The sequence below is a fragment of the Citrus clementina genome, unplaced genomic scaffold, assembly GCF_000493195.1.
Source record: "Citrus clementina cultivar Clemenules unplaced genomic scaffold, Citrus_clementina_v1.0 scaffold_4, whole genome shotgun sequence".
NCBI lineage: Eukaryota > Viridiplantae > Streptophyta > Magnoliopsida > Sapindales > Rutaceae > Citrus > Citrus x clementina.
The window spans coordinates 14,033,531-14,054,307 of NW_006262274.1; the positions used below are offsets into that span (position 1 = coordinate 14,033,531).

Here is a 20,777-nt window from a genome sequence, read left to right on the forward strand (position 1 = left end):
TTCATTTTTGAAACAATGAAACTCGTAACCTTATAAATCAGTATTTATTAAGCATATAAATGCTTTTCTATCATTAAATAGTCAAGGATTTCTATCTCCTTTTCAAAAAATTTATGTTAACTTTTTTTCATAATGTGAAACTGTGAATGGTGCCAAATTTATTAAGTTAATTTTATTTTTAAGCTATTTAGACATCAAACGTGCACTAGTTAGCATGGAGTTGGCATCAATTGTTGCTTGTACAATTTTTCGGATAATTAAAAAAAAGAAATAATTTTCCATGGATGAATAATCCATAATTTATTATTGCTTTTCTTTGTATATTATAAGTCCAACAATTAAAACTCAAAATTCAATATGTAAAATCCAACATAGGTCCAACACATAAAATATCATAATAAACTCTACAGCCACATGGGGAGACTTTCTTAACTTAAGAGAGAATGTGTCAACCAATTTAATTATGTGTTATTTACTGTAATTTGTTATTATTAGAAAACTTTACGTCGATTAGATTTTAGATGATTGATTATATCAATCCCAACCACAGTTGTGGGTCGTAATTTGTTATTGTTAAAAAAATTTCGTATTGCTTAGATTTTAGATGATTAATTATATTATACATAAATTAAAAAAATAAAATTATTAAGAAAAAAAATAAAATTAAATAAGAACATTACTCGGCTAGCAAAGCTTGTTATTAAACTTAATATTTTCTTATTCTTTAGGACAGCTTTTTTTCTCATATTATTGTTGTTTCCATTCTTTGTCTATTTAATTCTTTCATGAATCGCAAACATGAGAGTGTAGAGACAATTGACAATATATTATTGATCATTACAACAATTCGCCTAGGCAGAGCTCTATGAGAAGCCTAAACTAGTTACTTATTTTAGACAGCTAATGACAGACATTACGGTAGCGAAAAAGTTGCCTTCCGACGCAAGTTACTCCGCCGGTATAAAGCATCTGAGAAACTCCCCCTATAAGTTACCTACAAAAGGAGGAAACCTATAAGTAATAAATCACATTCGCGAATACTTATAAGTTCATAAAGCATTTCATACCTTTTAGAATAAAATTCGATAACGAAGGTGCGGATTTCCATTGGAGCAAGTTCAACAACCAATTTTGCTGGATCAACAGGTGATCCTCTTACAGCCGTTGGTTGTTCTTTGGAAGAGCCTTCAACTCTCCACACTAGCCTCTTCTTCTCCATCACAGCTCTTTCTTGATTAGCCGATAGGTTCATCTCTGTTACTTTGCTAATCTAAGAGTAATGAAACAGAAAACATCATTAATGATAATTCATTACTTAATGCTACTAGTAACAAATGAGTTTTGTTTGTGTAGTGATCTGATTCTACCTTCTTCTTTGGGAAAATCTTTTTCAGTTCTACACGTGACATAACTGATAGATCTGTGTCCTCTTCAATCTTGCATTACAAGGCACCAAAAGGAATATGAAAATGTTTTCTTTCTAAGACTATAATAGATTTTATAATTGGAGGTTGGAATAATCAAATAACTAACTACCTCATATAAGTGTGCCAATCGAAGGAGAACCTTTCCAGAATCCAGCTCCTGCAGAATTTGGGGCAAAGTGATAAATTTGAACTCATTAAATCATTAATACATGGGCACATACTTTATTTCAAGTAGTCTATAAGAGACAGAAAATAAGCAATGTGACATAAAACCTGTAGGGTTATCAGTGCAACATTATCAGGTAAAACATAAGTGGTATCCATCGCTGAGTAGGTTGCTAAATGAGAATTTGCCCAATGATCTCCATCCTGGAAATATTATGACCAACTTTATGAGTAAGAAATAGATCACTTTATATGTTAGCTAGAATACTCCAAATTTCTTGCTTTTCACCTGCTCTGTGAAGGCTAATAGGAAGGGAGAATATATCTCTTGCCCAAATGATCGGCGCCACTTAGCAGCCTCGCCTACAGGATCTATTCTGAGATAGTACTTTCCGATAATCTGTAAGATGTACATTAAGTAGGCGAAACACAGGTGACAACTTTTGTATCAGTGAAATAGTTATATAAATCAGTCAGAGTGGGCTTACAGTTAGTCCTTCACATTTGTCAAAGACACAAACTGTTTCATTCAATGCCTCAGAAACTCCTCTGTTGTCATCTGCAACCAACCTCCTGCTCATAGAAGGATCCCATTTAACATGTTTGTAACAATCAATGATATAGGTATAACAATGCTATGGGTACTATGGGTATGGAGAACAAACCTGTGAAGCATCAGTTCCAATTGACCATCAGCAATACTTGATGCCCCCACTGATCGATCAACCAAGATTGAGAGCTCTGAACTATTATCTTTCATGTAAATTCCTAGATTAACCTGAAAGGAGCAAAAGAGCAAACTTCATAAGTTATGCACAAAGAGATTAATCTTAAATCTTTTACATCTGTATTGGTCATCCAGTCATGAGCACACAATCTTTTGTAGGGACCTAGCATTTTAGCATACACTTATATTTTATGAATTTGTTGTCCATGGAAGATATCCAGAGCATTATGAGACAACAAAATGAAGTGGTTACACATATAAGATAAACTTACTGGGTAATAATTTCCGGCAATAGGTTGATTCACCTCCAGGTTCCAATCTTTTCTGTAGTCTCGAATCTGCAAGAAGTGAATATTTTAACTTTATGCACGATCACAGATTTGAATATTGATTGATTCTAGAACATAGAAAGATTCCAGATTCCAAGGTCCTATTCATAAACCCTCCAACCATGTGTTAGTAATCAATGTGAGCTGGTAACATACCCTTTCAATAAAATCACGACCACTGGAATCTGTATAGAATGTCTTGTTGCTAATCACATTTGACGTAATCTGAGTCACAACCTCTTTCCCAATCCCATCATCAATAGGTATAGGTCCAACCTGAAGTTGATAAAAAAAATTTGTTGATACAAGTCTCCAATATGAATCGTCTACTCTTGATTATACTAAGTAGTAGTGCAGTACACTTACAGTAAACTCAATTTCAGCATGATCTTTTCCCTTGTACACCCTAGTGACCTGTTTATGCATGCATTAAGTAAATACCCACCATTTAGTGAATGATTTGACGCTGCATCGAATATTAGAAAATAAATAAAGATTAATGCTCCTTCTGGCGAGTTCATTCACCTGATATATCCAAGGATTGATCCTCTGATGCACTTCATCCAACAATGGTCCCCGGAAAATGGTGAAAGAGAGCTGAAATTACTGGCAGCTCCTTAGTTTTTCATTCATTACATATAAATTGTTCATTTTTTAATTTCTTAAAAAGAGTCTGAGTACCTGCCCTTCAGGTTCGATAGGATATGTACCATTTGGACGAAAAATGTATGCTCCAGAGGGCTTCAACAATTCAGTTAACACATTTGTTTGCAAAGTTTTAAGATATCATCACCCATCAGGAAACTAGAAAAAGGATGGAGTAGTTATATATAGTTACCTGAAGATCTTTACTTCCATCGTCTCCACGATAATAGATATATGATTGCTCTAGCAGTTTGTTAACCTTCAATTGTGAAATGATTCAAATTACATATGAAAATTAGAGAAATATGTAAATATACAATTTGAAAGGGAGAGTCAATTTCCAAACAAACACATACCAAAGTTTTACTATTGATGTACTGCGTAAGTTTTGCTCTTTTTCCAGAATATAAAAGTTTCAGGTTTCCTGGACCGACTTCTATGGTATCATTTTGACGGATTTGTGACTTGTAAACAGTTCTCATCCCTGAATGAGAAGCTGCAATTCCAAATTGAAGGTTAACAAACTGTTAGAAACCTTATACTCTGTCTATGTCACGTGTTACACACTACAGCAATCACATTCATAACCTGCTTGTTTGGCACTTGAGATGATGTAAGTGTTGAAACCAAGAGGTGGTACAGATGCTGAAAATGCAAGCCAATAACTTGGGGTCACATTCGTGGATTTTTCCAAATAAGCTGTAGAATAGCTGTTTCTTAAGCTCATAGAGTCTTTCAGAAGAGGCAGAAGCTGAGATTCAATTACTTTTCCTTTGGAATCCTTAACAGTGACATTCTCATTAATAACCTGCAGGGAGATTAAATAAGTTGAGATGATAAGTAAAGAGGTTGAAGACAAAAAGAAAAAGTCGGAAGAAAATACTTTCAAACTCTTACTGGCTAAAACCTAAGATAAAGCATAGTGAAATCACTCACAGGAATTCTTATTATATCCTCTCGTTTCCAGCCTAGGGGATTATATACAACAACAACCTGCAGAACAAATCACCTTAAGATTTCATCCACAGCAATTGGAGTAAGATAATAATCCTTTCTAAATAAATCGGATAAAAATATTCAAGTGTTCTTACTTACCAGGCTCTTCCCACTAGACAGATCAACTTCTGATGGAGGACAATAGCTTATATTCAGAAGTGGACACTGAAACAGCAAAAAGAGGAGGAGGAAAAGCGATCAGCATTCTTAATTTTAAAACCTGGGGCCTAAGAATTGCTTTAAAGAAATGCATGCTACATTATGCATTATTTAAATTAGCATGTCTTGCAATGTGCTTTATGTCATGGCAATTTTGAAGCACACAATTATCCGCATCACAAAAGTTATTTCAAGAGTCTTGAGTTAGTGCGTACATAATTACATACATTTTATAATAAGTTTATAATTCTACACGCAGAGTAAAAACAGCAGCCAGTGAAAGTAAATTTGCCTGTTGAAAATTAGTAATTGGGTTGACACAACCATTCTTTGAAAACTCTGTTAGGCATGCAAGTGATGCTGCAACAACCTTTTCGGCCTGCAAGAAAAGTTATCAAGAAACATTACAGTTTTAGCATGGTGAAGAGAAATAATACAAGAATGCTAAAGAAGGTGAAGCCTCAACCTCAGTGTAGCCAATTGACAATCGTTTCGCATAATCATCAGCTACATGCTGCTTCTCTGTACCACTCACTGCATCATGATGTTGCACAAGTGCTAAGGCATCAGCCAAAGAGTCAGTGCTGAGACCAACTTCATTCCTTCCCTTGAAGAACTCCAATTGCCTTGCTGCCTGTTTATTTATTTAACAAAAGGAGCATCATGCATCTATCTTTTTTTTCTTTTATGATGAAACAATTTAGAAGACAAATCAGTCTTACAAGGTAGTAGGCACTCATTGTTCTGACATAGCCTTTGAGGGCTGGCCTACTTGTAAAATATCCTGTCCAATAAGCATTTTCACGGTCTGCATATCTGATGAATGCAGGCATAGGTATACACACAGATCAAACAACAAATGGTGAATGGCTATGAGTAGTTAAATTAAGTATTACTCACGGAAAAAAGTCATCGGTCTTCAATGGCCAGGACTCATTTGCTGCATATTTTGCATCAATGTACATCGATGGGGTCGAGTACAGAGCATTGACACGCCCATCCTAGATACATTCAAAACCAGCACTTCCATTGAACACAGAAAAGAAGTGTTTGGGAAGCCAAGTCCTAGATAACTTGGTAATGCATTACAATCACTAGTCCTAGATAACTTGGTAATGCATTACAATCATTATGGATGTACTAACCTGATTAACATAATGGATAAATTTGTCCATCTGCCGGAACCATGTGTGTGCATATTGATACTTGAAGTCCGTCCCCATAGTCCACATGATATGATTTGTTCGAGTTATATTTGCCTAACAAAAAAAAGAGAGGGAGAAAATTAATGATCTTTGATAAAATTGAACTGCTGCTATTGCATCCACTGAAAATCATTACATAAAGCAATTGTCACTGGTAAAGAATTAAAATATGTATTTGATATCAATTGAGATAGCAGCACTGCATCTGCCAGTTAAAGCCAATGCATGTGTGTCACAGAAGTGCAACATATTGACAAGCTTAGTGTGTGAAAACAGCTAACTTACTTGTGCTATTGCAGCAGACACAAAGTCATTAACGCGCTCAGGGACATTGTAGTCAAACAAATTCATGTCATCCTTCAAGTCAAAAACAAAAAGTCAGAATTTTACATATATATTTGTGTAGATATGTCAATGCTTGTCATAGAGATTACCTGCACAATAGGCGAAGTATCGCCAACTTCAAAGTAGAAATTGTCCGATGGAGGTTCATAATTCTTAGGGGATATACCAGTCATTATCTGCAAAAGAAATTAAAACACACATACATAACATTAGCACACGGACCAGTTTGGTTAAATTAACGAAAACAACCATGTGAATGGCTTAAGTAACTCACCTGAGCAGATGAACCGAGACTCTTAGAGGCACGCCAGACAACCTCCAGAGTCTTTTCGTTTATCCTTTTAGCTCTGTCTTGATAATCAATTCTCGCAAAGAAAAGAAAGTCGAATCCAACCTAGGCCAATAAGGAAGCTTTTGTGTTCACCAATTTGTTGCATAAAGCATGTGGACTAGTGAGGGAGTTAAAGAGATCGCATATAATACCTCAGCGCTCAACAGGTAAGCCTGCACTGCAGAATGCCCAAATGGATCAATTTGCCAACCAATTCTTGGAGTCACATTGAATTGTTCTTTGATGTATCGATGCCCAAGAGTTGTCTGATCGATCATGTCAATGTAATGTGGGGCTGCCTCGTCGTGCATGCACATACCCCCATTTCTGCACACCAATAATGAGAAAATCACAACCCAGAAAACAAAATTCCCTTTAAAGCACTAATCTTCATTCTTCAGTAATCCATTGTCAGTGGCTAGATGCTACCGCAACATAGTTTTAAGAAGAAAAGCTTCTTTATGATATATAGATTTTAACACTTCAAAGATAGGAGAATGTTACATTAGCTCAAGTTGACCGGAGTTGACCAGCTGCTTCACTACATTCTGAACTTCCTCACTCTGGTCTCTCCACCACCTCTGGAAGAATGCCTATACTTATCGAGAAAACAACAAGTCCGTGGGCATAAATTTCCAATAGGAAATCAAAACTTAAAAAACCAAAAAAAAAAAGCCATGAGTGATTGCCTGTTCAACATATATGAACTTCCTGTTCTTATCAGCCACCAGTGCCGGAATTAGAGAATCAAGCACATTTTGCACACAAGCCACCTGCATATAGGCATCCCATTAATCATCAAAAAAGAAACCATTCATTTCAATAAAAGTGAGTGCACATATAAAGAAGAAGAACCTGAATGCTGTTATTGGAGCCAACATAATATTGATCCACGGTTTTCAACCAACCAACATCATCATGCGAATGGGGCACCAAATGAACATTGATCTTCCCCGGCACAATCCCGGCCGAGGTATTATACATCATGTACTTCGACTCCACGCATAATAAAGACAAAAAAAAAACCACTACTAAGCAAACTTGATTCACCATTGATGACTGTTGATGCCCAGTTAGCACAAACGCTTAAATTTGAGCAGATAAAGTAAACCAAAAAAAAAAAAAAAAAAACTCAGCCGAGAGAACCAAAGTCAGTAGTATTATCACTTATTTTCTTGTTTTCTAATGGCTGGCCTGTGAAAATGAAAGCCAAGCTCTTGATAATTCTTGTCTGTCTTTGTGAGTGATGGAAATGGAATATTGTGAGCCCAGTTGTTTTAGTATTCAGAGTCGTTATCGAGTCACTATGTGTCTGTGAGCTTTATCAAGACTTACAGTCTTACAGAGCCACGTGCATGCAGTTAAGATTTAAATTACAGGTATATTACAATCTTATGAAAGGATTAGCATTTAATCCAAGGAAATATAATTAACTTGCAACTTTAAGATTAAACGGAGAGACAATGAAGGGCGTGTATGTTTGAAAAAGTGTTTGCCCGCTTCTACTGTGACCAATCGTTTATCATTTGGTCTTGGCCAGCCAATAGCGTGGCACCCCACGCTTTTACTGTTGTATCTAAATTTGATTTTCTTCCATTTTTATTAAAGATTCGCCATCTTGGATTTTTTATTTAAAGAATTTATTACACATATGTGTGCTACTATTTTTGGAAAATCGTGAACAATCTAATAAATAAACAATTTCGTATTTCGATAAATTAATTTATTCAGAATTTATATGAACATTCAGGTTTTTGTTATCTTATCTTCTAAGTTGGGTTTGCACCAATTATTCCCTAGTTATGCAATTAATAATGGTCAAAGCTCATACCCCACCTTTTGGCTTTGTTGGTTGACTGTGACGTGTTATGGTCTTGGACAGATTATAAGATAATTAAACAATAAAATTTGATAATATTCTGCTCTTAACAATAAGATTTGTAATCTTTAACAAATCTTTTGTATCGTTTAGAATCTGCTTTTTGAAGTTTTGCCCTCGTTCATTCATATTGCGATTTAATGAATGCTATGAGGAAGTATTTCAAGTGTCTGTTTAGCATATTTTATTTAATTAGTATAAGTTTTTATTTATTTCATAAGTTCTTTTTAAATTTTTGTTGTTGTTTAAATTTATTTAATATAATTTTTGAAAATTAAATAAGTTATTTTACCACTATTAGTAAAAGCTCAAATTTTAAGATTTTAGAAGTAGATGTTAAATAATTTTTTAAATATTTAAAATATAGTTTACCCATTTAATAATCTTACTTCATTCATTTTATAATATAATTTTAAAAAAACTTAGTTATTAAGATGATTTTATAAATTTTAATAAAAACTTACATTGACAACCAATCAACTATATATTTTTTTTTTGTAAAGCCCGATTGGGAGTTAGAGAATCCATAATACCTACAGCTGCAGCCCCACAAACTTAATTTTCATCATTTTTGAAAGCGGGGGAAGGGATTTCTTTTCTACAACAAAAAAAAAAAAACGGAGTAGATTTGACTCAACACAAACAAAACAATACGTCTAAAAAGTGCTTGTTTGGTTCGCTCTATTTAAAAAGTTATACCAAACATAATCTAAAATTAATTAAAATAAAGAGCAATGCAACATAAATCTCAATAAGTTGGCACCATCGTACAATAGAAAAATAATACAATAAATTATTTTTAAAAAATTAAAATTATCTACAGCTTAATGAGCAAGCTAACTTATTAGGATATTGGCTCTAGATAGATTTTTGTGGATATTTAAAATTATCCAATAAATTAATTATAAATGATGAAAACTGAGGGTAGCAATTGAGTTGATGAGCTGAATTCCTGTCGAATTTTAAACGAGTTTCTTCAAAATTTGGCTAACTCAGAATTAATCTATTTTATAAACGAATCAATTTGCTTAACTAAAATTTTAGTTTGATTTAACCTTAAAATAATATATAATATTAGATAAATGTTATGTACCATATAATATTTATGTTTCATTTTGTCTTTTTCTAATTCGATTACAATATTGCGCTAGAAGTTAACCGTGTTTATTAACCTAAATTGTTTAAAATATAAAAGTAAATAAGTAATTCATTTTATTAATAAGTTACCTATTTATTAATTGAATTAATTTTCTAAATATAAACCCATTTACTACAAATCGAATCGGGTGAAATAAATGAGTACGGACTCAGCATCCGTAAAACTGGGTTACACTAAATGGGTTTGTTCGGTTGTAATTCACCGTTCAAGCAATCGAATCAAACATGATTTTTACTTTTATTTTTTTCAGTTTTCATTTTACAATAGAAGTCTGAAAACACAGTATCCACTATCCAACACATTTTCAAATTAAATATTAGTTATAAACCATTTCAGAAACAACAAAATCAAGGGCCCATGAAAGCATTTCACCTTCTATTGGTCCAGCCCAAGAAAGCAGGCCCCACAGAAATAAAGCGCCCATGAAAATCTATCTTATCTCCAACGTCAATAATTATCAAAAACATCACCAACTGAGCCACTCCCCACTCGCCACGTCACCACGTAACGACCTTACCCTTTTCCCCTTCCCCTCTCCCTCACCGGCGGGAAACACAAAATATCACTGAAACTTAAAAAAATAAAATAAAATGGCATTCACAGCTTCACTGTCTTCCCACATTCCATTCTACAACAACTCCTCTACACTCTCGCCGAAACGCGGCAAAACAAGTAAAACGACGCCGCTTCTGTGCAAACCAGTAGCTGCAATTCCCCCACTCTCGACCGCCACCACCAACTCCGTCCTCGACCTATCCACCATCGCCGTCATCAGCGGCGGATCAATCGCAGCACTCGCCGCCGTCCTCTCCCTCGCCGACCCCGAGCGCCGGCGCCAGCTCCAGGCCGAGGAAGTCGGAGGCGGAGACAAAGAGGTCGTGAGAGAGTACTTCAACAACTCGGGGTTCCAGCGTTGGAAGAAGATTTACGGCGAGACCGATGACGTTAACAGAGTTCAGCTTGACATTCGGCTAGGTCACTCGAAGACCGTTGAGAATACGATGCAGATGTTGAATGACGAAGGCTCGCTGAAAGGAATTACGGTTTGTGACGCAGGGTGTGGGACCGGCAGTCTGGCGATTCCGTTGGCGAAACAAGGGGCGATTGTCTCGGCCAGCGATATTTCGGCCGCAATGGTTGCTGAAGCTAGGAAGAAGGTAAAACGACTCGTCGTATGTTGCATTATTGGAACTTGGAAAATGTGATTGTTCTAAAAATTAAAAACATTTGATATTTTATCCTTATTTGTTAAATTTATGCAGGCAGAAGAGGAGCTGTTAGCAGAAAATGGAGGGGAAGCACCAGTGATGCCGAAATTTGAAGTGAAGGATCTAGAGAGTTTAGATGGGAAGTACGACACAGTAGTCTGCTTAGATGTTTTGATACATTACCCACAAAGTAAGGCAGATGGGATGATTGCTCACCTTGCTTCATTGGCTGAAAAGCGACTTATTCTTAGCTTTGCGCCAAAGACATTTTATTATGATTTGTTAAAGAGGGTGGGCGAGTTGTTTCCTGGGCCTTCAAAGGCAACGAGGGCTTATCTCCACGCCGAAGCTGATGTGGAGAGGGCGCTACAGAAGGTTGGCTGGAAAATAAGAAAGAGAGGCTTAATCACCACTCAATTCTACTTTGCAAGACTTGTTGAGGCTGTCCCTGCATAGAGAGGGAGGTGAGGTTAGATTCAGATTTTACATTATTGCACTTTATTTGTTGCTAGAAATTGTTAGGAAAGTTCTCGTGCTTCGTGTGTAAACCCCTGAGTTCTCCTCATGTGTTATCACTGTATATGTATATTACTTCATCTGTAAGGTAATTGGATGTCGGCATGCCTAACTATGAATGCAAAATGGCAAGATTTTGATTATCTAAAATTTCGTTGATATCATCAACCTGTTACCTTCAAAGTCTCATTGACGAGAGATTGAGTACCATTTTCTTAACTCACATTAAAATTTTCAAGCAGAAATGTATATGTTGTTGTAAAGAATATCGAAAACTCAGAATATCACTTGGTATTGATTTTGATAGGGAAAAGATAAAGCCAAAAAAAAAAAAAGGTCCATCAAACGACTTAGTCCTTGAATAGATCAGTTTTCGAAATCTTTCAGTATGCTTCCTCTGTTAGCAGTCACCTAATGTTGGAAAAGATGGTTTTGGGGACCTTTGTAGATTGGAGAACCTATTTTGAGCTTGGGTGTGAGAAAGATTCTAGAAGCAAGCATGAGATTTGTCATCAACTCCATCAGAATGTTTTTCTCGTACGCCTAGTGATGTTGTAATTTTAGAAGAATCTCTTGAATTACGTAGCTTTCTCCTATAACTCATTACCAATTCTTAATAGACCGTCTATGAGTTCGTTCATGGCAGCAATCAAGTTATCAGAATGCTCCTTCGTTTGTTCCGTATCAAGGAGACAGTTGATGGTTCGAGCTTCAACTAGTGGCCCAAACATTTAAACTTCTATAAATGTTTGATTCATAAAAAAATATATTAATATTTGCAAATTTAGACCACATTTTAATCCTTCTTAAATCCTAATTATGTTGTACCGTAAATTTGAATTCATTGGCTGAAGCGACTTATATGAGTGCGTCTGTAATCTAATTAGGTGTCAGCATGCCTAAACACATAACTTTGAATGCAAATTAATCGGAGAGATTTTATTCATTGTTTATTTAAAATTTTGATGATATCAACCTGTTACCTTTAAAAGTTTTGTTGACTAGAGATTGAAGTACCATTATCTCAAACTCATTTACGAATTTTCAACCTGAAATGTATATTTAGCAAGGAATGAATCTCATAAACTCATAATACCACTTGGTTCTTACTTTGATATGGAAAAGATAAAGCAACAAAATAATAAGTCCGTCAAATATATTGAAAAGATGGGTTTGGGGCCCTCTGTAGATGGGAGAGCATTTTTTCTTTTTTGAGCTTGGGTGTGAGAGAAAGATTCTAAAAGCATGCATGAGATTTGATGTCAACTATATCAGATGCTTCATGCACGCTTAGAAATGTTGTCGGAAGTTTCAGAAAGATACCTTGAGTTATGTTGCTTTTTTCCCTATAACTTATTAGCAATTCTTAATAGAGCGTCTGTGAGTTTGTTTATAGCAGCAATCAAGTTATCAGAATGCTCCTTCTTTTGCTCCCTATCAAGTTGACAGTTGATGTTTTGAGCTTCAAGTTGGGTGTTTAGCATGCTATTATTCCTCTCTAGGACCTTGAATAACAGATCTCCCATGTTGGTCTCTTTGCTAACGCATGATGACAATCTTCTTCGCTTCCATCTTTCCTGAGTTGTGGATCCATTGGCTGTAGTTGTGCCTGCAAGCTTTTCTTTCAATGTATCTGCAGGATAAATATATATATATGAAGCCAAAACAAACCACAAGTTCTTTATTTTCTTTTTCATTGACAGTAACCACTGGCATTTGTCAACATCATATAAATTCTGTATCAGGATGCATACATCAGAATAGTCTATTAATCGAATGAGTAACAAGAATGAGGGAAGGAAAGGGAATGAAGGAGAGAGATTGCATGAAATCATGTGCAATGCAAACTTCAGTTTTACACTTCATTTACCTGCAACGTGCAATTGAGCAGCAACTTTCTTGCGGGGACCCTGTCTTTCAGTTGTTTCCTTCTCAGGATTGTGGCCAATTTCCTGCCGTTGAGAAGGTTCAGAATCTGAGAACAAACCATCTCCTGCTGCAGTACTTCGGTCACTATCAAACACCTCATCATCCTCATCCTCCTCTGACACTGACATGGTCGTCAATGGAACAGCTGGCATGGCAAGGACTCCATCTAAAACATCATACACTTCTCTATCAAAATAGCCCGGCAGTTTCATTTGTTTCCTCGATTCATTTCTCATCACCCAGAAAGATTGTTTCTCTTCCTTCATCTGCGACTCCCATCTTTTAATTTTCCTGAAATCTACAAGAAGATTGCCCCATCTTTTCCGGCATTGTACTGGTCGTCTGTTGACACCGTACTGTTTACAGTACGTAGCAACCGAATCCCACTTTGGTTCACTCTGGTCCGGTCTGAAGGCTGAAGTTGACGTGCGAAACCCGCGAATTCGGTCCTCTACAACCCTCTTGCCTTGTATGAGCACAATAGTTTCCTGTCTAGTCCATCGAGGGTGTCTTGCTGTCTTACTCCTGTCATCAGTGTTACCACCAATTGCCTGCTCTTCGTTATACCCATTTGGCAGAGAACTGCCATCTTCATGCTTATCATTTGACCCTGGCGCCATCACAAATGATCTTGACTACTGGCAGAAGAGTTTTGGGAGTCTTGTTTAGGTGTTAGCGAATTCTGCCCAGTGTTACCCAATCTTTCAGGCAATTTAACTATTTAAGACATTCTTAATTCCATTTCTTTTGACAGGTAAAAAACTACTGTCTCCCACTCATAGCTTTAATGGTGAGTTAAAGGTATGCATTATTATGAAGGGAAATATTTTCTTGCGGGAGGACACACGGGGCCATTATGATCTTTTCATGGGCAATTTCCTAATAGACAAGGTTGTTTGAATATGCCTGTGAATATGTAACTGTAAGCGCCAGAAATGGTAGTCATTTTTTTAGCTGTGAACAGATGGGGCATGATAAGCTGGATAAGGCGATAACGCAATTTTTAGAGGATCCTAAAATGGGCAAATTCCTCATTGATGACTAGATTCTCTACCAAAGGAAAAAAAAATACTTAATATGTTGACCAATCAATCATCGATTGCTCGTAATCTTAAATTTAATGGGAATTTTAAATTGTGATACTTATCATATTATCCCATATTTCATGCAAGGCTAAGGTTTCTAAATGAATACGGATTATTAATAAACGAATTATATAATTCAGCGTAACGGCGTGCTTAACGTTCAAAGCCATTTACCAAAAACGCTGCGTTTAATCCCGTTTCTTTCCCGCGCCTTTCTTCTACGGCAACGTACGGGTATGTATATGTATATATGTATATATATATATATATATATATATATCGATAGCCAAATTGACGAAGCCCTAGAACCAGTAGCTTGCAAATGGAAGAAGAAACAATCGGAATCGATGAAGAGAGAAAACAACAACACGAAGAAGACGCTTCGGTAACCGAAATATTGAGAGACCGATTTCGACTCTCCACCATCTCCATCGCCGAAGCCGAAGGTTTCGTCCTTTCCAAAATTATAAATTTGAATATGAAGACATATCAATCAAATGCAGCGTTTTCAATTTTTTTTCTTTTTCTGGCTAATCAAGCAGCCAATCAAATCGGCATGGAGATATCGAAACCGATTATAGCTTGTATTTCAGATTTGGCATTCAAATACACAGGTATAGATCGCATCATAATCATCGTCATTGCTATTGAATTGAGATTGATTGTACAGCGTTCAATTTTTTTCTGTACTATCAATGGAATTAGGTTATTAGAGAACAACTAATTTTTTTTTTTTTGAACGTATTTATTTAGTATTTGTGCCGTTACTTTGAAAGTTTAGAATGCAACTTTATTTTTATTTTCGTAATGTAATTTTGGTTATGCATCTGTGACGAAATTTGTTAAAGATTGATCAATTTAGATGCCATCAACGTAATCAATAAACCTAACTATGAAGATTGATATGAATCACGTTATCATCTAATTGGCCACTGAATATAGATATGACCTTAATGACTAAGGCAGCTTCCAAACCCTGTGCTCAAACTCTCCTTGATGGGCAAGTCTTTTACAAGGAATTGGCAACCTTTTGTTTGAATCTTTTTTTGGGTTGTAATCATGAGATGTATTGCTGACACAGCTTTGAGAACAAGTTTCCCATATTTGTTGATGTTAAGGTCATTCTAGGAACCATTGTTAAGAAGCTTACTAAGTTTGATAGGCAAACAGGACTACCAACTTGAGATTGCAAATGCCATGAGTCTACACACTGCTCGATATGATGGGCTTATTAAGCATATCATGAGATGACTGACTATTGTGACGAATTGATGGTTATGGACGCTGCCATCGTTTTTCAAAGAGGAGTTGTTGATGAAAAAGGGCAAATCACATGTTGCTTTAACTATATCAGAAAAACTTTCTCAATCAACGATGAAAGAGTGTTTTCTCAACCTCCTACTAGTCCAAATTTAAGATTTTACTCTCAACCTCTTATTGCATATGTGATAGCTAGTCTACTGAGTGATCATTTAATTTTTGGCTAGCTACAAGAAAGAGTGTTTTCTCTCTTTCACACAGTTTGCAGCTGTTCTGTTTCGCCCAGCAGCTTGAGTCTCCACCACTGTTTCTTCATTGAACAGAGCAAGATTTTACTATAAATTAAGCATATAAGTCCAGAAACCATGTGTTTTTCTTGAATTGGTTTTAGAATTCAGTTACTTTCAATCAAATTTTATATTTGACATTTGTACTTCATCTCCCTTAAGGAAAGTAGTGACATTAAGCATCACTATTGGACAATGATGCATAACCTTTACAACTTCTTTGAAAACTTGAGATGGTGAAGTTTTTTTCCGCACCAACCGTGCCATTTTAATGCTCTTTGAAGATTGCTAAGCCAAGCCTGGCCGAACTAATCAGGAAGATACTCTTTTGAAATGCAGAACAGCTTTCAAAGGACCTTGAGCTATTTGCACAGCATGCTGGACGTAAATCTGTGAGAATGGAAGATGTCATACTTTCAGGTGAGTGTTCCTCGGTCATGACTTTGCTAGGACCATTAGCATCAAGGTGTCTGAATGTTATGAATGAACATTTATTTCACCAGAAGACACAGCCTAAGCATTTCTTGCTCTTGACCAAGATATTCAAAATCCCTGCTCTGTTACCATGGCACATATTTGCAATCATGATTATGCAAAAGTGAGAGAGAGAGAGAGAGAGAGAGAGATATGCCAGGGTTGAGAGAAGGGGAGAAATGGCATATATTTATGTTTACATTTGGATTAGCTAGAAACTTTTTTAATTTCTGTGAATGTTTTAAGACTGGTGTAATTTGGTTTTAGCACATAGGAATGAACATCTGGCCGCCACTTTAAGGTCCTTTCGCAATGATTTGAAAGCTAAAGAACCACGATCTGAAAGGAAACGGAAGAAATCTTCAACAAGGGAAGACATAACTACTACCAATGTCGTGCAAGTACCTGATCTCTAAGTCAGGACTTCCAGGTATGTGCACTCGCATTTGGTAATGAAGGCCTATTATTCTTTGATAATTAAATAACACTTCAACAATGACTTCTCTACTTGTTATCCAAATCTTTCTTATCTGTAAAATGAATTGCATTTGTATTTCTCTGAAAGTACTATATCTATATACTTATAATTTTCTTAAATTGCTGAAAACCTGATCAACAAGATAAGTTTAAGTCGAAGGGTGTTTAGGATTATAGTATGGTTTGTATTATGTTTGTTGCTTGATACTAATTTCTACTAAAGAGTAAAGACAGTATCTCAAAATTGAAGTTTGGCCGTTTTGGAGTCCATCCATTTCTTGATCATGACTTGGACATTCTCGTTACTAATTTCTTTCTAAACACAACCTATACCAATTTACATCATTATATTCCCAAATTAAGCTGAAGCTTTAGCAATTTCTCAGTTACCGAGAAGTTGATTAATTTTCAACTATGGGTAACCCTGATGACTTGGAGGAAGCGTTTAATAGATTTTCAGGTCGCAGTTGATGAGTCATGAATATTGTTTGATGAAATTTGAGAGAAGAGGTGATATTGTAAATATCAATAATGGTTTTAAGAGGATGATATATTGGTGCTAATAGGATCATAAGGAACCTTTCTCGTGGAAACTGCTGAGTTCGGTAATTTTGTAGCCATCAACATCAAGGGTGGGATATCTAGATACGAGATTGTGAGTCCAAGTTGGGCCTTCAAATCATGTGGACCACTTTAGTTCAGACTTGGCCCAACTTTGTAAGGAGAGGACCTTATTGCACTTTGAACAAACTACTGATGTGCCCTATAACCGGAAATCATAAATTTTAGGGAAAAAGAACTAGAGTCCACTGCAATTTATATTTTATAGGATATATTTTGCCCCTGAGCTTGGCTAAGTGTTTTCCTTGTCTTCTTTGGCTGGCCACTAATGTTCAAACTTTGGTTTAGTTAGGGAGATTAAAAATTGATTTGCACTTAGTATTATTATTATTATAGGAAATAAATAATACAGAGGAGAAAAAATTAAACACAAGCGAATGATAACAGATGGATCCTATCAACAAATGACGAAGCTTCAAAGTTTTGTTTATAATTAGTTCAATTTTGTTGGATTTCACTATGTATCAAACAAATTTTTGAAAATAAAAACCAATGATAGGTCGAGTGGTGACATTGAGCTATATAATATTTAAACAAAAAATATAAGAAGATAATCTTTGAAAACTACTTTTAATGTACTTTATTCATTTCAGTCAAAACATTGCAAAGCAATTACAAGAATTGAAACTTGGAAGTGTTTTTGACAATTTTAAAAACTAGTTTCAAATGCATCATTATGTCTTGAATGAAATAAAATAAAATATTAACTACTAATATATCTATCTTTATTTAACTTTTAAAGAAATGGAGTATATTTTTTATTATTGCACGAGTATGATTGTAAAAAAGATAGGTATGCAAGCTGACAAATCATATATGGTTCTCGGCCCAAATTGGAATACATTTTTTTTTTGTTTTACAGCCGCAGCTCTTCTTCAGTCAAGCTCGGAAAGAATAGGAGAGCAAGTATTAGTACCATAGTAAAAATACATTCCTTATCATTAATATGGTTGCTCGCGGAAATTGTGGTCCCTCAGAAAAATGGATGACTATATCTTTAACTCTTTGTCAAATAAATTTTATATATTGGATGGGTACCCTATCTGTTTAGTCCACAAGCTCCCATGAAATGGATGTGTTTGGGTATTCAATATAGGTGGGCTGTTAATGTCACATCTTGGTATGATTTAGACCACACAACGCAAATTGAATCATTTTCAAATATGAAAAATATGTCACATCTCGTTCAAGAATTTATAGTGAGGTCAAATACCACTCAACTGACTGGTAATTTTTTGAGGCAAATTGGATCCTGTGAAGCAAGTCTCTTGATGTTTACAGTTCATTAATTTGATTAAATTTTGCATTCGGTCCAATTCAAAATCACAAAAATTTTATTCGGGTGCTGCAAATTGTTTTTAAAAGATTCAAAAGAAATATGAATCGTTTGAGGGCAACGAGAACCAGTTGAAGTTGATTACGTCTTAGATTTGATTATTGTACCATCCGCCCATGTGCACATTAGGTATATGCTCTCTATATTTAGGTATCTCTTTTTGGATGCTTTTGTTCTTTTTTTTTTTTTTTTTTGAAAGAATGCTTTTGTTCTTTTTACCAAAACTGCACATTTGATTTGCTGTCTTATGAACATTTGTTTAGCAAATTTCAAAAAAAAAATGATGAAAGGATATTATTAATTCTTAGACCAATTCATTTGGAGATTATCGGTAAATTTTGTCAAAGAAAAAACTGATCATTCTGATAACTCTAAGATTTTTCTTTTTTAAATACACCATAATTACAAATTTACTTATATTTAGAAATTTCATAAGTCAAATTTTCAACAATATAGTTTAAATATCTGAACTCACGACGAATCAGATATATTTTCGAACAGTTAAACTCGAATAATCGAATTACTCTGCGACACATGAGTGTTGCCACAGTCAGTGGATTGTTGCAACTTACAAATTTAATATTTTGTTTGTATGTTTGGCAGAAACTTTTTGATTTTGAAATGAGAACTCGTGAAAAATGATAAAGACTTTTTTTTCAGTTTCAACGGGTAAATAAAGAGCGGGAAGGCTATTCAACTAAATTGCTTGCAATTGAATTAAGCTTTGAAAAGGTCGTCAGGTCACGCAGTTGGAGGTGGAAATGAAACCGAAACTGAATTACTTTCTGGCAGTTTCTCTCGATGCGGCAAATATGCGCAGAAGATAACGAGTGTCTTGTGTCACAAGCATTTTCTTCAATTTAGTGCACATTCACACACCCAACGCATCTTTTGTTCAAAACGCGCCTCTCAGACTCAAATGCTTAGCCTTTTTTTTTTTTTTTTTTTTGAAAAAAAATAGTAAATCCAAAATTGCATTAAAAGAGCCAAAAGCAGTTGATACAAGTCACGTCATAGTTAAATACAATTGGCCACACGGCTGAATCGAATATAATGTGTAAGGGTTTTACGGAAGTCATGACTCAAGTCTCGGTTAATCTAGCAATAAATATTATGAATCTCTTAAAAAAATGGTTCTGAGAATTTTTTGAATATGGCATAATCTATGCATCCTAGCTATCTCAGACAATAAACACATTCAAATTTAAAAAAAAAAAAAAAAAAACCTTTATTCGCAACACATACCGTGGCTCATTAAAAGTTAAATTTGTTGAATATAATTCAAAAGCTCTCTGTCCTGGCCTGGGTTAGGGATGGCAAAAATCCCCACGGGGACGGGTACCCTCGGGGATTTTCCCCATTCGGGGAGGGTATGGGGATAATTTCATACCCAATTTCTTATTCGGGGAGGGGGCGGGGAAATTTTTTTACCCAATTTCTTATTCGGGGAGGGGACGGGGATGAGGTGGAATCCCCATCCCCTACCCATTTCCCCATTTTAATTTTTAATTTTATTTTAATTTTTTAAAATTACTAGTAAATAAATAATAAAATTATAAATATTGGTAAAAATAAAAAATATCGAAATATTTATACTATTAAACTTTTAGGCCTAATTAACTAATTAAAGTCCTAAATTTTTATTTAGGACATTAAAAAGATCGAGTAGATTCTATTAGCCAAACATTTTTTTTAATTTTAATATTCTTTAAATATTTTAAACTTAAATCTATTTTTTATTTATTTTTAGATGTTATAATTGCCCACAGCGAATCACAATTTTAATATCTAATCTAATCTAATCTAATCTAATATTTGCTTTTGATTTGCTCCGATTTAACTATTGTGTTGTAAAAGGAATAATCCACATTTATAAAGTGCCCACGCCACCATTGAAAAAGTTAATTTTGAATCTAAATTCGATTTTATTTGTAACAATTCTGTATTAAACTATTAATTTGTTTATGATAGTTTGTAAAAGAATTTTGTATTCCTTGCATGTTGCGTTACTTACTAATTTAATGTATGTGACTTTTGTAATATATATTAATGTAAGATATATTTTGAACTTTACTTTTATTTGAATTTTTTATTTTAATATGATTAACTCAAAATTGAAAAAAAAATGTATTAGTTATTCGGGGATCGGGGACCCTCGGGGATCCCCTGTTATTATTCGGGGAGGGGATGGGGATTCTCTCAAGTAATTCTGACGGG

General features: G+C 35.1%; 4 protein-coding genes across 6 annotated transcripts; 2 read left to right on the forward strand and 2 right to left on the reverse strand.

Moving 5' to 3' along the window:
- Positions 1-687: 687 nt before the first annotated feature.
- LOC18044344 (probable alpha-mannosidase At5g13980) lies at positions 688-7,601 on the reverse strand. Its single transcript, XM_006436890.2, has 30 exons — positions 7,185-7,601; positions 7,019-7,102; positions 6,834-6,922; positions 6,482-6,656; positions 6,273-6,392; positions 6,088-6,174; positions 5,939-6,010; positions 5,594-5,707; positions 5,349-5,449; positions 5,171-5,264; positions 4,915-5,082; positions 4,741-4,827; positions 4,389-4,454; positions 4,230-4,286; positions 3,882-4,101; positions 3,650-3,789; positions 3,487-3,552; positions 3,330-3,389; positions 3,174-3,245; positions 3,015-3,062; positions 2,805-2,924; positions 2,592-2,657; positions 2,258-2,370; positions 2,081-2,165; positions 1,882-1,992; positions 1,701-1,796; positions 1,537-1,584; positions 1,368-1,436; positions 1,068-1,270; positions 688-994 (listed from the first exon to the last, which is right to left on the reverse strand). Exons 1-30 carry the CDS (start codon positions 7,380-7,382, stop codon positions 991-993), a joined length of 3,033 nt encoding a protein of 1,010 aa, XP_006436953.2. The 5' UTR covers positions 7,383-7,601; the 3' UTR covers positions 688-990.
- Positions 7,602-9,799: 2,198 nt separating this feature from the next.
- LOC18044345 (magnesium protoporphyrin IX methyltransferase, chloroplastic) lies at positions 9,800-11,235 on the forward strand. The gene is made up of 2 exons (XM_006436891.2): positions 9,800-10,524; positions 10,630-11,235. The coding sequence occupies exons 1-2, from the start codon at positions 9,958-9,960 to the stop codon at positions 11,029-11,031; spliced, it is 969 nt and encodes a 322-aa protein (XP_006436954.1). The 5' UTR covers positions 9,800-9,957; the 3' UTR covers positions 11,032-11,235.
- A 1,053-nt stretch (positions 11,236-12,288) lies between these two features.
- Positions 12,289-13,923, reverse strand: LOC18044346 (trihelix transcription factor ASR3). Its single transcript, XM_006436892.2, has 2 exons — positions 12,962-13,923; positions 12,289-12,724 (listed from the first exon to the last, which is right to left on the reverse strand). Exons 1-2 carry the CDS (start codon positions 13,638-13,640, stop codon positions 12,438-12,440), a joined length of 966 nt encoding a protein of 321 aa, XP_006436955.1. The 5' UTR covers positions 13,641-13,923; the 3' UTR covers positions 12,289-12,437.
- Positions 13,924-14,379: 456 nt separating this feature from the next.
- LOC18044347 (protein MHF1 homolog) lies at positions 14,380-19,461 on the forward strand. 3 transcript variants are annotated; one of them, XM_024186225.1, is made up of 5 exons: positions 14,380-14,551; positions 14,648-14,719; positions 15,992-16,072; positions 16,394-16,556; positions 19,221-19,461. In XM_024186225.1, the coding sequence occupies exons 1-4, from the start codon at positions 14,428-14,430 to the stop codon at positions 16,540-16,542; spliced, it is 426 nt and encodes a 141-aa protein (XP_024041993.1). In that variant the 5' UTR covers positions 14,380-14,427; the 3' UTR covers positions 16,543-16,556; positions 19,221-19,461. The 3 variants fall into 3 exon arrangements, with proteins under 3 accessions (XP_024041993.1, XP_024041992.1, XP_006436956.1); XM_024186224.1 differs by lacking the exon at positions 19,221-19,461 and adding an exon at positions 18,087-18,360; XM_006436893.2 differs by lacking the exon at positions 19,221-19,461 and having other exon boundaries at positions 16,394-16,681.
- Positions 19,462-20,777: the final 1,316 nt, after the last annotated feature.

Coding starts and splice junctions, on each gene's coding strand:
- LOC18044344 (XM_006436890.2), bottom strand. CDS start 7,382: ATGGTGAATCAAGTTTGCTTAGTAGTGGTTTTTTTTTTGTCTTTATTA. Junction 5,083..5,170: donor CAATGAGTGCCTACTACCTT/GTAAGACTGATT, acceptor ATAAATAAACAG/GCAGCAAGGCAATTGGAGTT. Junction 2,166..2,257: donor TTGGAACTGATGCTTCACAG/GTTTGTTCTCCA, acceptor TTCTATGAGCAG/GAGGTTGGTTGCAGATGACA.
- LOC18044345 (XM_006436891.2), top strand. CDS start 9,958: ATGGCATTCACAGCTTCACTGTCTTCCCACATTCCATTCTACAACAAC. Junction 10,525..10,629: donor TTGCTGAAGCTAGGAAGAAG/GTAAAACGACTC, acceptor AAATTTATGCAG/GCAGAAGAGGAGCTGTTAGC.
- LOC18044346 (XM_006436892.2), bottom strand. CDS start 13,640: ATGGCGCCAGGGTCAAATGATAAGCATGAAGATGGCAGTTCTCTGCCA. Junction 12,725..12,961: donor TGCTCAATTGCACGTTGCAG/GTAAATGAAGTG, acceptor TTTATCCTGCAG/ATACATTGAAAGAAAAGCTT.
- LOC18044347 (XM_024186225.1), top strand. CDS start 14,428: ATGGAAGAAGAAACAATCGGAATCGATGAAGAGAGAAAACAACAACAC. Junction 14,552..14,647: donor CTCCATCGCCGAAGCCGAAG/GTTTCGTCCTTT, acceptor CTAATCAAGCAG/CCAATCAAATCGGCATGGAG. Junction 14,720..15,991: donor TTTGGCATTCAAATACACAG/GTATAGATCGCA, acceptor TTTGAAATGCAG/AACAGCTTTCAAAGGACCTT.